Source organism: Schistocerca serialis, chromosome 2 (assembly GCF_023864345.2).
Source record: "Schistocerca serialis cubense isolate TAMUIC-IGC-003099 chromosome 2, iqSchSeri2.2, whole genome shotgun sequence".
Lineage (NCBI taxonomy): Eukaryota > Metazoa > Arthropoda > Insecta > Orthoptera > Acrididae > Schistocerca > Schistocerca serialis.
This window is the reverse complement of record NC_064639.1, coordinates 1044185957-1044200877: the sequence shown is the minus strand read 5'-3', so window position 1 is coordinate 1044200877 and position 14921 is coordinate 1044185957. Positions and strand designations below refer to the sequence as shown.

The 14921-nt window shown below is 43.5% G+C and overlaps 1 protein-coding gene across 3 annotated transcripts in view; it reads left to right on the top strand.

Moving 5' to 3' along the window:
• The window catches only part of LOC126458474 (ovalbumin-related protein X-like), a 113536-nt gene that overhangs the window by 39502 nt on the left and 59113 nt on the right, over positions 1–14921 (top strand). For all 3 annotated transcript variants that reach the window (XM_050095558.1, XM_050095559.1, XM_050095561.1), the window contains exon 2: positions 63–152. In XM_050095558.1, coding sequence (XP_049951515.1) covers positions 63–152 — 90 coding nt within the window. The remainder of the gene's footprint in view (positions 1–62; positions 153–14921) is intronic.

Sequence of the window (14921 nt, the reverse complement as noted above, 5' to 3'; positions counted from 1 at the left end):
AAATATTTGTTTTATTGAAATATTTACATAGCTTAAATAATTATGCCTTCATTACATTGCAGCTATTTCGCAGAATGGAAAGTAGTCCGGCGAGAACAGCTTTGAGTATTGTGTCTGAAGCCAATGAGAAATTCTGCTTCGACCTGTACAAAGTGAGTACTGTAAACATTATCACATACTTTTAGAGCATTGACTAACGTAGTAAAACAGCCTACAGACTGAAAGAAAACATTGTCGACTGGTGTAGATTACGTAGAAATGTTGTGCTAAAAGAAAACATTATCGAACAATAACTAAAATCGGTGTTAAATACTTAGCAAAGACGTGGAATGGTATGTTATTGCATTCCTTGAACATCTTAAGAAAAGAGGCTGGAGCAGGTGAATGTAGGTGGTGCCCATTTGTAGGACATACGTGGTCTATAAGTCAGCCCGTCTCCCATCACGATATCTTGTTTTTGCTGGACTGGAAGAGTGCAGGGTAGCGTGAGCTCATCGGACATAATATTAGTCACTTTGGATTGCTGTACAAAGTGTAGAACTAGACTAGTACCACGCTCTCATGTGACTCTCAGTGGTGCTCAAATAGTGTGTACTCTTATGGAATCATCGCAGTAAGATGGGCTGACGTGGAGACACAGTGACAGAAAGCCCAAACGTTAGGGTGTGCCCATAACCTCACCGTAAATGAAGTTGCCCAGCGTGGTGGTGATCAATGCGGACTGCCAAGCGCGTTTACAAGGAACTCGCAGCCAACCATGTAACGCATAATAAGAACAGTGGTCGTAAAAACATCCTAACCGACAGGAACCGGAGACGTGTTTAGTATTTCCGTCTGCTGCGGTACCGATAACGTCCCCGAGGCTGCGAGGAGCGCAACCGACGTTTCATCTGGGCTATACCTCTCGCACGAATCTAGGCCAGCCAGACGGCCAGTATTCTTTTGTTCTGTGCTACACGACGCGCATCGATTCTCGTCATATAGCTACCCATACAACTATCCTGCTCTTTTTCTGGACCATAATGGTTTTCGCAATCAGTATTGTTAAGCTAGTCGATCTCATTTAAATGATGTCGATATGTGGAGAGCTATGTGTGTATTAACTTGAACTGTTTTTACACCTTTGTTTATGTATGCTGTTGTATTCAGTTCCGTTTCGTCCACATTGATTGTGTGTGTGCTAAAATGTAGTAAAGTGTACCAATGTGAAATTTTGTAATAAATCACCGAATGTGTGCATGTTTGTCATGTTCTCAATATCCATGGAACCTCAACAAGTATACAAACAGGACGCAGCTTACAAATCTTGCTCCGTCTACAGTTCGCCCATCTGTAATGGGAGTGGGGAGAAAAACGAGGTGTAAAGTTTTTCCAATTACATCAGTTTCAAACGCGACAGGAGTCCCTTCTGTGAGTGAATAAAGTTCCATCTCAACAGTTTGAGAACGAATGTTGGGAAGGGTACTGCAAGCAGTGGGCATCTGGTGCCAGATACCTCTCAAAACAACGTTGCTCACAGCTGATAATAGTACTACACGTATTCATTCAGCCAAGCAAGAAAAAACCGTAACAGTATCAGACTGGAGGAGTTTAGTATGGCGTGATGAGTCGCGATTTTGCCGATTTCAAAATAATGCAAGGTGTGTAGCGCATAGATGGTCCAAAACGACGTTTAATCCGCAGTGTGTAGAAGGTGCATTTCAAACCGGAGGTAGGTCTGTGAGGCTTAGGAGGTGTTTTTCATGCCACGGGTTGGACCCACTTATTCACGTTACCTAGAACATGAACCAGGATATTTATTTCAACATTCTCAGTCGACAAGTGTTGCCCATTCTTCAGCATCTTCATGAGGAGCATGCTGTGGACAGTTCCAGATTCCAAGATTACAGCAGCTTTGCTCAAGGGGCTGCATGCATTCATTCTAGATTCAACACTTAGGCTCCATATAGCACCTCGAGTAGTTCACAAAACCTTCCAATGCTAACGCCATATAAAATGTCTTGGAAGTACGTGGAATGGAAGGTGAAACACAGTAATCAACATCCTGTCAGTCAGGTTGCTCTACAGGGTCTAATCATCAATGAGTGTCTCCAGTTGGAAGTGGTACACCTGAAGAAACTTGTGGACTCTCCTCATAGCTGAACAGAGGGCATTGTCAAGGTTTGTGTGATTTCTCCCGGAGCTGACTAATTTTTTGGCCAGTGTGCAAATCTATCAATAGGATAATTTTTTGCAGTTGTTTTAATGTTAAAATCCATTCCCTTAAACTATAATTTCAACAAGTTCCCTATTTAAAAAATTTCGCTGTTGTGCCTATGAATTATTATCTCTAAGGCAGTGCGCTGTCAAGCGAAAGACCCTGGTTCTCTGTTGATATGACTAGGCTTCCTGTTTGTTTTGGTAGGCACCGCTAGGTTATGCATTCACCAGTTAGGGGAATGAAGTTCAGCCCTGCACTGCTTTATAAGATATGTTTAACTAGAATGAACAGTCATATGGCTGTCGTAAGTGATGTTATTGCATATTACTGGATCATTTAATAATGAACTTCGGACCAAAACCAGAATACTGCAACTTCGAATGTTCTGTGTAATCTATTGCATAATTTGGTAAACCTTACCTTGGCCAGGAAGATCGCCTGATATCTGCCCAATTGAGAACGTTTATAGCATTTCCATCAATCAATGTCAACCGCATAACTGCTTGCATAAAGACCAGATGTAGAACACTGTGTTACTGACTTGCTCAACACACACACACACACACACACACACACACACACACACATACACACACACATGTACAGTAGAGCGTCTATTATCCGAACGTCGGTCAACCGAACGACCGCTTAACCGAACTGTGTACTCGCTCACACCTGTTACTCTCCCACCCTACCATCCATCATCCCCCTCACTCCCAAACTAAGTTTCCCACAGTAGTCGCCGCACTGAGCCACCGCTGGCGGAACATTGATTCTAATGGGGCCTTCACAAGGCGCTGCTTACGTGCATAAGTAAATATGAAACGGGTTCTTGAAGGGCCTCAGTTATTCATGTACCAACTTTAGATTTTGAACGTGATGACTAAAATATAGTTGCCGTTAACTGAATTGAGTGTGATTTTGTTAATTTCTGTTTATTGACTGCAACGCAAGGCTTGAGAGAATTTCGATTGTTGCCGTGGAGAGGTGGAGAGGCCAAGATAAAACTTACTAAACTCATGGAATCTGTATAGTTTAAAAACATGAACTTTAACTTAAATTATCTGTTGCAATTTAAAAAGGTTCTTATAACGAAATCTCTCGCATTTACAGTTCCTGTTAACACTGAAAAATAAATTAGTACTTTGGCGCGTAATGGCCGACCAGAGGCTGCATCGGAAGATGAGCTTACCGCAGGGCAAATTACTGAAAAAGTGCTTATTAAAAATAGTTAGCCACTGCGAGCATTTGAGGTGACAACTATTACAAAGAAATTCATTTTGCAATAATAATAACAAGTTTATTTTAGCAATAAATACGAATAACGTACATAAAATATGTGTAGCCGCTCAATGGCTGCCTTCCGTATAGCGAAACAAAACAGTGTGTGTCCCACAAAATACGTCCTTCCTCCTAGGCCATACAATTGCGTCTCATTCGATCCTTTTTTATTTTCATAGACCTTAAATAAAGATGCTATCGCTGCATATCAGCTGTTTCAAGAACATTAACTATATCTTTTACACTAATTTTGTTCATAAAATACTTAATTACGGTTTACAACCGATAAAAATGTCAATATTTATGTGACGTACCGTCACACAGCCCACATGCAGTGGAACTATCTTGGACCTTGTAACTAGAAATAGGTCGGACCTTGTTGACATCATCAATACAGAAACGAGAATTAGCGATCATGATGTCATTATAGCAATAATGGTTATGGAGTTTAATAAGTCAGTTAAGAAAACAAGGAGAGTGTTTCCGCTAGAAAAAACAGGTAAGCAGTTGTTAGTTCCAGTAAGATGGACGTAGAGAAATTATGGGCAAAGTTTAAGCATATTGTAAATCACGGTCTGGAGAATTATGTGCCTAGTAAGTGGATCAAGGACGGTAAAGACCAACCATGGTTTAATAATGAGATTCGGAAAATTGAGAGGAAGCAGAAGCTGTTGCAGTCTCGGTTCAAAAGAGAACGCTAAATGACGACAAGCAAAGTTCAGTAGAGATTCATGCGCCCGTGAAAAAATGTGTGCCAAGCATACTACTACCACCGCCATATCCATACGTTAGCAAAAGATCTGGCAGAGAACCGGAAAAAAATTTGATCCTATGTAAAATCGCTAAGTGGGCCTAAGGCTTCCATCCAGTCACTTGTTGACCCATCTGGTGTGGTAGTTGAAGATAGTAAAAAGAAAGCCGAAGTTTTAAATTTCACATTCAAGAAATCGTTCACGCGGGAGAATTGTACAAGCATACCGTCGTTTCACCGTCGTACAGACTCCCGTATGGACGAAATAGTAATAAGCATCCCTGACGTACAGAAACAACTGAAATTGTTGAAAACAGGAAAGTCGGCAGGTCCGGATGGAATCTCAGTTCGTTTTTTCAAAGAACACTCTACAGCATTGTCCTGTTACTTGGATTGCATTTATCGCAAATCTCTCGCCTAGCGCAAAGTCCCAATCGACTGGAAAAAAGCGCGGGTGGCTTCTGTATATAAGAAGAGCAAAAGAACGGACCCGCAGACTTACAGACCAGTATCACCAACGTCGGTTTGCTCCAGAATCCATGAACACATTCCTAGTTCTAATGTAATAAATTTTCTTGAGACAGAGAATCTTATGTGCACCAATCAGCATGGTTTTAGAAAGCATCGCTCGTGCAAAAGTCAGCTTGTACATTTTTCACATGATATACTGAGAACTATGGGGTTGGGTTGTTTGGGGAAGGAGACCAGACAGCGAGGTCATCGGTCTCATCGGATTAGGGAAGGACGGGGAAGGAAGCCGGCCGTCCCCTTTCGAAGGAACCATCCCGGCATTTGCCTGGAGCGATTTAGGGAAATCACGGAAAACCTAAATCAGGATGGCCGGACGCGGGATTGAACCGTCGTCCTCCAGAATGCGAGTCCAGTGTCTAACCACTGCGCCACCTCGCTCGGTTGAGAACTATGGATGAAGGGCGACAGGCAGATTCCGTATTTCTAGATTTCCAGAGTTCCCCATCTCTAGATTTCCCCATTCGAGGCTGTTAAATGAAGGTATGAGCGTTTGGAATAGATTCCTAGATACGTGAGTGGCACGGAGACTTCTTAAGTTACCGAACCCAGTACGTTGTCCTGGACGGCGAGAGTTCATTAGAGATAAGGGAATCATCAGGAATGTGTAATAGGTCCGGGTGGACAGCAATCTGCGGTTTTTTTGCTGATGATGCTGTGGTGTACGGTAAGGTGTCGAAGTTGAGTGAGTGCAGGAGGATACAAGATGACTTAGACAAAGTTTCTAGTTAGTGTGATGAATGGCAGCTAGCTCTAAACGTAGAAAAATGTAAGTTAACGCGGATGAGTAGGAAAAACAAACCCGTAATATTCGGATACAGCATTAGTAGTGTCCTGCTTGACACAGCCATGTCGTTTAAGTATTTGGGAGTAACGTTGTAAAGCGAGTTAAAATGGAACGAGTATTTGAGGACTGTGATAGGGAAGGCGAATGGTCTACATCGGTTTATGGAGAGAATTCTAGGATAGTTCGTGTCTAAAGGAGGCTGCATGCAGGACTAGTGCAACCTATTCTTGAGTATTGCTCGAGTGTTTTTGGGATCCGTACCAAGTCGAGTTCAAGGAAGACATCGAAGCAATTCAGAGATGGGCTGCTAGATTTTTTACCGGTAAATTCGAACGACACGCAAGTGTTACGAACGTGCTTCGGGAACTCAAATTCGAATCCCTTGAGGGGAGCCACCGCCCTTTTCGAGGAACACTATTAAGAAACTGTAGAGAACCGCCATTTGAATCTAACTGCAGAACGATTCTATTGGCTCAACATACATTGCGAGTAAGGAGCACGAAGGTAAGATACGAGAAATTAAGGCTCATACGGAGGCACACACACTCAGTCATTTGTTTGAGAGTGGAACAGGAGAAGAAATGCGTGGTGGTGGTACGGGGAACCCTTCGCGACACGCCTTACGGTGGATTGTGGAGTATCTGATTGATGTAGATGTAGACGTAGATGCACACCACTGGCCATTAAAACTGCTACACCAAGAAGAAATGCAGATGATAAACGGGTATTCATTGGACAAATATATTACACTAGAACTGACATGCGATTACATTGTCACGCAATTTGGGTGCATAGATCCTGAGTAATCAGTACCCAGAACAACCACCTCTGGCCCTAATAACGGCCCATGCAGCTTCAACATGATACCACAGTTCATCAAGAGTAGTGACTGGCGTATTGTGACGAGCCAGTTGCTCGGCCACCATTGACCAGACGTTTTCAAATGGTGACAGATCTGGAGAATGTGCTGGCCAGGGCAGCAATCTAACATTTTCTGTATCCAGAAAGGCCCGTACAGAACCCGTCCACTGTTCGAAGTGCCGTCAATGCCAACAAGAGGTGACCGAGACGTGTAACCAATGACACCCCATACCATCACGCCGGGTGATAAGCCAGTATGGCGATGACGAATACACGCTTCCAATGTGCGTTCACCGTGATGTCGCCAAACACGGATGCGACCATCGTGATCCTGTAAACAGAACCTGGATTCATCCGAAAAAATGACGTTTTGCCATTCGTGCACCCAGGTTCGTCGTTGAGTCCACCATCGCAGGCGCTCGTGTGTGTGATGCGGCGTCAAGGGTAACCGCAGCCAGGTCTTCGAGCAGATAGTCCATGCTGCTGCAAACGTCGTCGAACTGTTCGCGCAGATGGTTGTCGTCTTGCAAACGTCCCCATCTGTTGACTCAGGAATCGAGACGTGGCTGCACGATCGGTTACAGCCATGCGGATAAGATGCCTGTCATTTCGACTGTTAGTGATACGAGGCCGTTGGGATCCAGCACGGCGTTCCGCATTACCCTCCTGAACCCACTGATTCCATAGTCTGCTAACAGTCATTGGATCTCGACCAACGCGAGCAGCAGTGTCGCGATACGCTACAATCCGACCTTTATCAAAGTCGGAAACGTGATGGTACACATTTCTTCTCCTTGTACGAGGCATCACAACAACGTTTCACCAGGCAACGCCGATCAACTGCTGTTTGTGTATGAGAAATCGGTTGGAAACATTCCTCATGTCAGCACGTTGTAGGTGTCGCCACCGGCGCCAACCTTGTATAAATGCTCTGAAAAGCTAACCATATGCATATCACAGCATCTTCTTCCTGACTGTTAAATTTCACGTCCGTAGCACGTCATCTTCGTGGTGTAGCAATTCCAGTAGTGTATATGTTGTGTACGGGATACTACCGCCGTGTTTATCGCTTACTCATAGGTTTTGTCACCTCAATGTATGCATATGTTATTTATATGCACCATTTTCTTATAATGACTTTTTATAATATTTCCACGTACATTTAGACAACATTGACACAATACTTATTGGCTGTGATGGATAATAAAATGATTAGCTTGCCCTTATGATAATCCTCCTGCCAAGAAGTGAATTTAGTAATTTGCTGCACCAAGGCAGAGAAAAATGCTTCTGCTTCTCATTTCGACATAAATGTAACACCAGGAAACTTAAATCTGTACGTAAATGACTGCTACGACTCCTGGTGCTACTGCTGCTGCTGCTTATGACGATGATGATGATGTTGATGATGATAATGATGATGATGATGGCATGCGTGTTGGACTCACGACACTCAAGTCAGGCAAGGCTTTTAAGCGGTGCTTTCTTTGTAGGAAATTCGTCGATCACATCTTCATAGTCTAGTTGCTGTTATGTCAGAATTTATGGAAAGGACGGCAACACTTTGACTCTGTCCTGCGTCATGGATGACGGTAAATAATTATTGTCTCTTTCGAGGGGTGAGAAAGAGCGTCTTTGCAGCGACTGACAAAAATATTTGCAATGCAATCTCCAAATTAGGAAACAGTTCTTGAACGTTGTTTTCACACAAAACTCTACACAAAGTACTTAGGAGGAGGTTATTACACTCATGTTCAGAAAAAAAAACAGAACACCTTGAACGACTACAGATAGGACGTTCACATTCGGGAGGGCATGTACATTAGTGTGTTCCGCAGAAATGATTAGCTTTTCAGGCAACTCGGTTCAGCGTGCGTCCTGTTGTCTAGTAGGCACAGTGTCCGCCATGGGCCCTGATTACATATTCCATAAGCGATGGCATCGACGCTTGTCCTCTGTTATAGCTATCCATGCTGCGTTCACCTAGTTCCAGAGTTCATCTGTGGTAAAATGAAATGTTCGTATGGCATTGTTGGCCGGGAGGCCCCATTCGGGGGAGTTCGGCCGCCGTATTGCAAGTCCTTGATGAAAGACACACAACACACAGTCCCCTGCCGGGAATCGAACCCTGGCCCCCTGCGTGGTAGGCGGTAACGCTATCGCTACGCAACGGAGGCGGACTTCATCTGTGGTGATTGGCATTGGGTCACAGCACTGCACCCGTCGTTTGACCATATCCCACACATTTTAGATTGGCGACACGTCTGGTGATCTGACGGGCTAGGGTAAAAGGCTGACATCCTGTGACACCAAGAAGGCACGAGGTCGTGCATTGTCCTGCTGAAAAATGGCATCTGGGGTGCTGTGCAGAAAGGATATGGCTACGGGTAGCAGGCTGTCATTCTCGTAGGTCACACTGGTCACAGTTCCCTGGTCATTTACCATCTGTGATTTGTAGTTGTACCCAATAGCACCCCACACCATAAAGCCTAGAGTTTATGCTGTATATCTAGTGCGAATGCAGTCACTGTGATGCCTCAGGCAGGCATGTTTTACGGTAGGTGGTGTTGCGCCGCGATATCGATGTTGACTTTGCGCCTGCGGGCCGACATGGTTTAATGCTAATCATTTCTGCAGAACATACTAATGTACGTGTGTCAACATGAACATTCTATATCTAGTCATTCAAGATGTTCTGTTTTTTTTCTGAACGTGGGTGTACTTTGTTGCTCTTCAGTTTGCTTGCAAGCAAGTAATCTGACCACTCAAAAATTCTTCAGAGTCGTCTTTGTGGAGCAGTTGCAGTTCTCTAGCACAGTTCAATAGTTCACTGTGGTCTCGTCAAGAAAAATTAATCAGGAACTCAAAATTACCATAAAACTCTTCCAGCGATTTTTTACTTTTCTCTAATTCTGATATCAGTCTGTCTATAACAACTTTCTTCTGAAAGTAGCAACAAACTCAACTGTTTCGTCCACTTCAAGTTTTCTTGACTTTCCCCTTTTTGTGGTTGTTTTGTAGATATTTATCTTACTGTAGTCGACGCAGCGTTTTTACATGTGTCGTACATAGAACACATCTCTCGAACATCTTCAAGTAAAGAATCGTACAACTTCATTACAGCCCCAATATCAGTATCAGCACTTTGCAACAGTTTATTTGTAACATTAAATCTCTTATATAACACTGACCAAAAAGTTGCTATCGCAGTTTCCAGACTCTGCAGACTGGTCAGCATTCCAGTCGCGTCGCATCATAGTGAAGCCTTTAGAGTTTCATCATAAAGAGCGTGAGCAGCACACGGAAAATACACAGCAAGAGAGTGGATTTGTTTAATTCTAGCTTGGTGGCCAGAATAAGCACCAGCCATATTGCTTGCATCGTCGTATGACTGACCCCTGCATAAGTGAATATCCGAATCATAGTTACTTAATAAAATTATTAGTGAATCAGTTAATTCTTGTGATTTGTGCCCCGACTTTGGGACAAACAGATGACTCCGTCAACAGGAAATACATCTTTTGATAAATACCTTTCATAAGATAGCTGATTCGCATGTGTAACATTGGGGACGGAGTCTTAATATGGTGGAGAAAATACGTATGTAGTTTCCTTCACTTCATCTACAATATACTTCACCACCCTTTTTGACAGAATTGATGTAAACTTTTCACATGTTTGAAAAGAAAGATATGGGATGTACCCTTTTCCTTTGCATCTTTGAAGTTCTATGTGTTTAGCTAGAAAAGGGTCCAATTCTGTCATTAGCTTTAGCGCCATCTCGGAATTTCCGCTGTGTGTTGACCCAAACGCCTAGTTGTGCCCCTTGAAAGATAGGCCTTGTGTGGAAAAGTTCTTGACCACACCAACAGCTCGTGTTATAACGTCCCTCCAATATTTTACTTCTGTCTCAAGCTGAGATGTTAGTGTCTTTTCCATTCTTCCTGTGATTTGTCCTCTAGCTTTTAAAGTTAACACATATTTCCTATTTCAGTTGAATTTTCATGGGCAGTTAATCGGGACTGGCCATTTTTCCAGTCATTAAATACCTCATTAGGTTTTGGAAACTGTGATGTTCCATTAAATAATAAACACGGGACACAAAATATTCCTTGTGGTTCATAAAAGCAAACGTTTATTTAAGTACCTCAGAAAGTCAGTATACTGCCTGCGTACGTTACTGAAATCACAATCCAAATTCTGTGCCACATGACCTTGTTTAGCGAAGTGATCGCAAAGGAATTCATTTACTATTCAGATCGCAGGATCGTCAGAAACTGAATCGCTATTATCATTCGCTTTCTATGCTTCATTTGGGTTCACCGAAACGATTGTTTCCGCGCCATTGTTATTCTTTTTAATATCTGAAACGCTTGATTCGGACAAACCATATGGTGCACTGTTTTCGAAGCCGTTCACATCGTTATTACACTCAGATGTTTCTAGACTCGAGCTTCAACCACAGTTGGAAGTCACGAACGATGGCGGTCGAGTTGGTTTGTTCTGCACACCTGTATCACGCATTCTCCGACAGTCAGTGAGCGTCCACTGCCCAGGAGTGTTCTCAGCGCTCTGTTGTGAATCCCGTAGCTAATGCGAGCATTAAACGTTATCGTAGCAAGTTGTTCAGTGAATGTTTATTCCAATTGTTGCGGGTTGCATCGCTGATGGTGGTGGTAAGCGAGAAACTCTGCATAAGCAAACGAGAGATATAATTTGCCGGATATAATCTTTCTTCAAGCGCAAAGCACGTGATTGCGCGTCGAGTCCGTGCAAACCACTTGTGGCAAGTAGATGCGCAGATGGAAGGGCATGCATGGGGAGAGCTGTAGGTGGGGTTGCGGTCGGTCGCTGTAAGGGACATGCCGAGTACTGGAAGGGAAGTGTCGTTCTAAACTGAAGCCTACGCTCACATTTTTTTGTAAATATTAAGCGGGGCCTGTCCATGCCCACTAAAGATGGGTCGTTCGAGAACTAACGAATCTGAAGGAACGGTTCACCAAGATGAACGGAACGAGCGAGAAACGAATTCTAAGGAACGGTCTTTCATAGCTTACTTCGGTCGCGGATTTCTACTTATAGTTCCCAGGAACGGGAAACGGTCAGTCTCGTTCATGCAGCGGCACGTCGGCCGGTCTCATTCCAGGCTAAGTCCCGTTCCCGTCTATCTCGGTCTCGGCCTCGGCCTCGCTCGCCCGGACTCGTCCTTCTTCGCGCGGCCACTAGTCGCAGTTCCACTGCCGACTGCTCATAGTTAGTTCGGTATCGAGTTGTTCGTTTCGTTCGCTGCGCACGCTCATTCTAGATCAGTTTCAAACCTTTTCTGAACTCTGAACTTCTGGTTCTTTTCGTATTCTATTCAGCGTCCATGACCGGTAATTAAAATGTATTTTATAACTACGTAAATTACATAAAAATTACGTGGTAGGTGATACATACATTTTTTCGGGTAACAAAACGGCGAATCAGCTTACTTCACTATTTCGATAAATAGCAATAGAAATATTTAAGAAGGCAAGATATTTTGCTATTACACATGCAAAGGAAGTTGGCACGGCACACAAGAGTGGCTATTTTCTGTCTATTTTTATCCAAAGTAAAAGGACATGTTCTCTGTTATGGACGGCAGACCGACGTACAACCGAATGAAGCCCGCGCTCCATAATCGTGTGTCTGGTTCAAAAATGGTTCAAATGGCCCTGAGCACTATGGGACTTAACTTCTAAGATCATCAATCCCCTAGAACTTAGAGCTACTTAAACCTAACTAACTTAAGGACATCACACACATCCATGACCGAGGCAGGATTCGAACCTGCGACCGTAGCGGTCGCGCTGTTGCAGACTGTAGCGCCCAGAACCGCTCGGCCACCCCGGCCGGCCGAGTGTCTGGTGTCACATTTTGTAAAGAGAATATGATAACTTCTACAATATTATTTCGGTACCACAGGGTGGCGCACGAAAAATCGGCCCCGAGTACTAGACTGCTCACTGTCGCCCACCAATCATCATTTATTGTTTCGAAGTTGTTGTTTGAATTAACTTTTTTGTTATTTCTTCACTGCCTAATTATTACATGTTTATCTATCCTGGTCGTAGCAGTCAACAAATCGTGTGTAACTGGCGAGCAGTCTGTACTCGGGGCCGGTTTTTCGTGCGCCACCTTATGTTATTTCACTACGATCAGCCACATAATGCTACAGTTGGCTAAACGAGAGGTTTTGCAGAATTACGAAAATTACAAGTGTGCGAGAATTCTGTTATGAATAAAAGCTCTGTACTCCACGGGGGAGGCAAGTGCCCTCTCTTGGCGCCTTCCATCTTCAGTCACCTGTGCTACTAATTTTTCACAAGAACCATATAACAAGCACAAATGAACGGTGAACGAGTAAAAATGAACGGTACACAAAAAAGAGCGATCACCAGTGAAATAGTTCCCAACGATGAACGAGTTTGCCCATCTCTAATGGCCACACTTGCATGGTGACCATTCAAAAAGATTTGTCACCTTTACTGTGGTTAGTATGAAAAAAGAATTTCGCCGAAAATGCAGCGATTTATTTTGGCCTGGCTTATTAACCACTTGTAACTTTCAGATAAGTTTGAGTAAAACCTACACATTTCTCTTGCTGACATATTAAAATTTGCATGTTTTGCCAGAACACAGAGGAGTTTACACTGCCCCACCTCACTGCAATGTTATGTAGACACAGTTGCGAGAGAATTCTGGAACAGTGAGGAACTGAGAAAAAGTAAGCTCAATATCTTATGAAAAATTACATTTTTGGTACAAAATAAACGTGTAATGTCCTCACTTACGCTGTTCCAAAACCCATAGCATTTCTCGTTTCACTGGCTACCAATGGCCCTTAAAAATTAGTCTTTTATCGAAAAATCTGTAGTTTGTGGAATAACGCAGTAGATTATGAAGTTTTGCATAAAACCATACGGCAAAATACTCTCCCAGTGCTATCATTTGCCAAAATCTCATTTTGATATCTCAAACCGTTTATGAAATATGAGGATTGTTGTGGATATTTCACTCTGGCTTTCCAGAATGGCATTATTGCTAAAGGAAAATTCAATATGTTAGGTAAATTTCATATGTAGCAACATGTTATGCAATATGCCCCAAACGCAAAATCATAGCGATCCCTATTTTTCATTGCAACCTCTTTCGAATTTCCCGTAGAGTCTTACTTCCACGTAAGTATCATAATAACTATGACCATTAACGAAATGATGGGCACATCATAATCAGCCTGACATATAAAGCTACAAGTAAATCAATTTTTTTTTTAACGAATGGTTTCCGCTTGAGAAAGATTGCATGCAGGCAGTGCGTCTCAATTCCGTCCCCGGCGACCGGCCGAAAGGCGGCACACACTGTCGGCCTCCCCTTCCGAACAGACGAATGAATTCGCCCAGCACTTTGGACGAAAATCAGTTTTTCTGTCCGTGCCTCGACGTGCGCGAACCGTCATCGTTCGTGTATCGGACTGCAGCTGGCTTGTTTGATTTTTGCACTCTTTTTCCAACTCCAGTTAGAACTAGCTGGCTGTGTATCATTTTGAAATAGCACATCGTTTTTTGCAATCTTTTCACAGTTTCATCTTTCTTTATTGCCTTATCTTTTGCAAGTTTCCGGTACTGAGAATTACTTAATCTTGTTCTACTCTCACTCATTTTAATTCTACATCTACATCCAAACTCCGCAAGCCACCTGGCGGTGTGTGGCGGATGGTACCTTGAGTACCTCTATCGGTTCTCCCTTCATTTCCTGTCTCGTATTGTTCATGGAAAGAAAGGTTGTCGGTATGCCTCTGTGTGGGCTATAATGTCTCTGATTTTATCTTCATGGTCTCTTCGCGAGATATGCGTAGGAGGGAGCAATATACTGCTTGACTCCTCGGTGAAGGTATGTTCTCGAAAGCCGACCAGGGTGGCCGAGCGGTTCTAGGCGCTACAGTCTGGAACCGCGCGACCGCTAAGGTCGCAGGTTCGAATCCTGCCTCGGGCATGGACGTGTGTGATGTCCTTAGGTTAGTTAGGTTTAAGTAGTTCTGCCGGCCGAAGTGGCCGTGCGGTTAAAGGCGCTGCAGTCTGGAACCGCAAGACCGCTACGGTCGCAGGTTCGAATCCTGCCACGGGCATGGATGTTTGTGATGTCCTTAGGTTAGTTAGGTTTAACTAGTTCTAAGTTCTAGGGGACTAATAACCTCAGCAGTTGAGTCCCATAGTGCTCAGAGCCATTTGAACCATTTTTTTTAAGTAGTTCTCTAGGGGACTGATGACCTTAGAAGTTAAGTCCCATAGTGCTCAGAGCCATTTGAACCATTTTTATGTTCTCGAAACTTAAACAAAAGCCCGTACCGAGCTACTGAGCGTCTCTCTTGCAGTTTCTTCCACTGGAGCTTATCTGTCATCTCCGTAACGCTTTCGCGATTACTAAATGATCCTGTAACGAAGCGCGCTGCTCTCCGTTGGATCTTCTCTATCTCTTCTATCAACCCT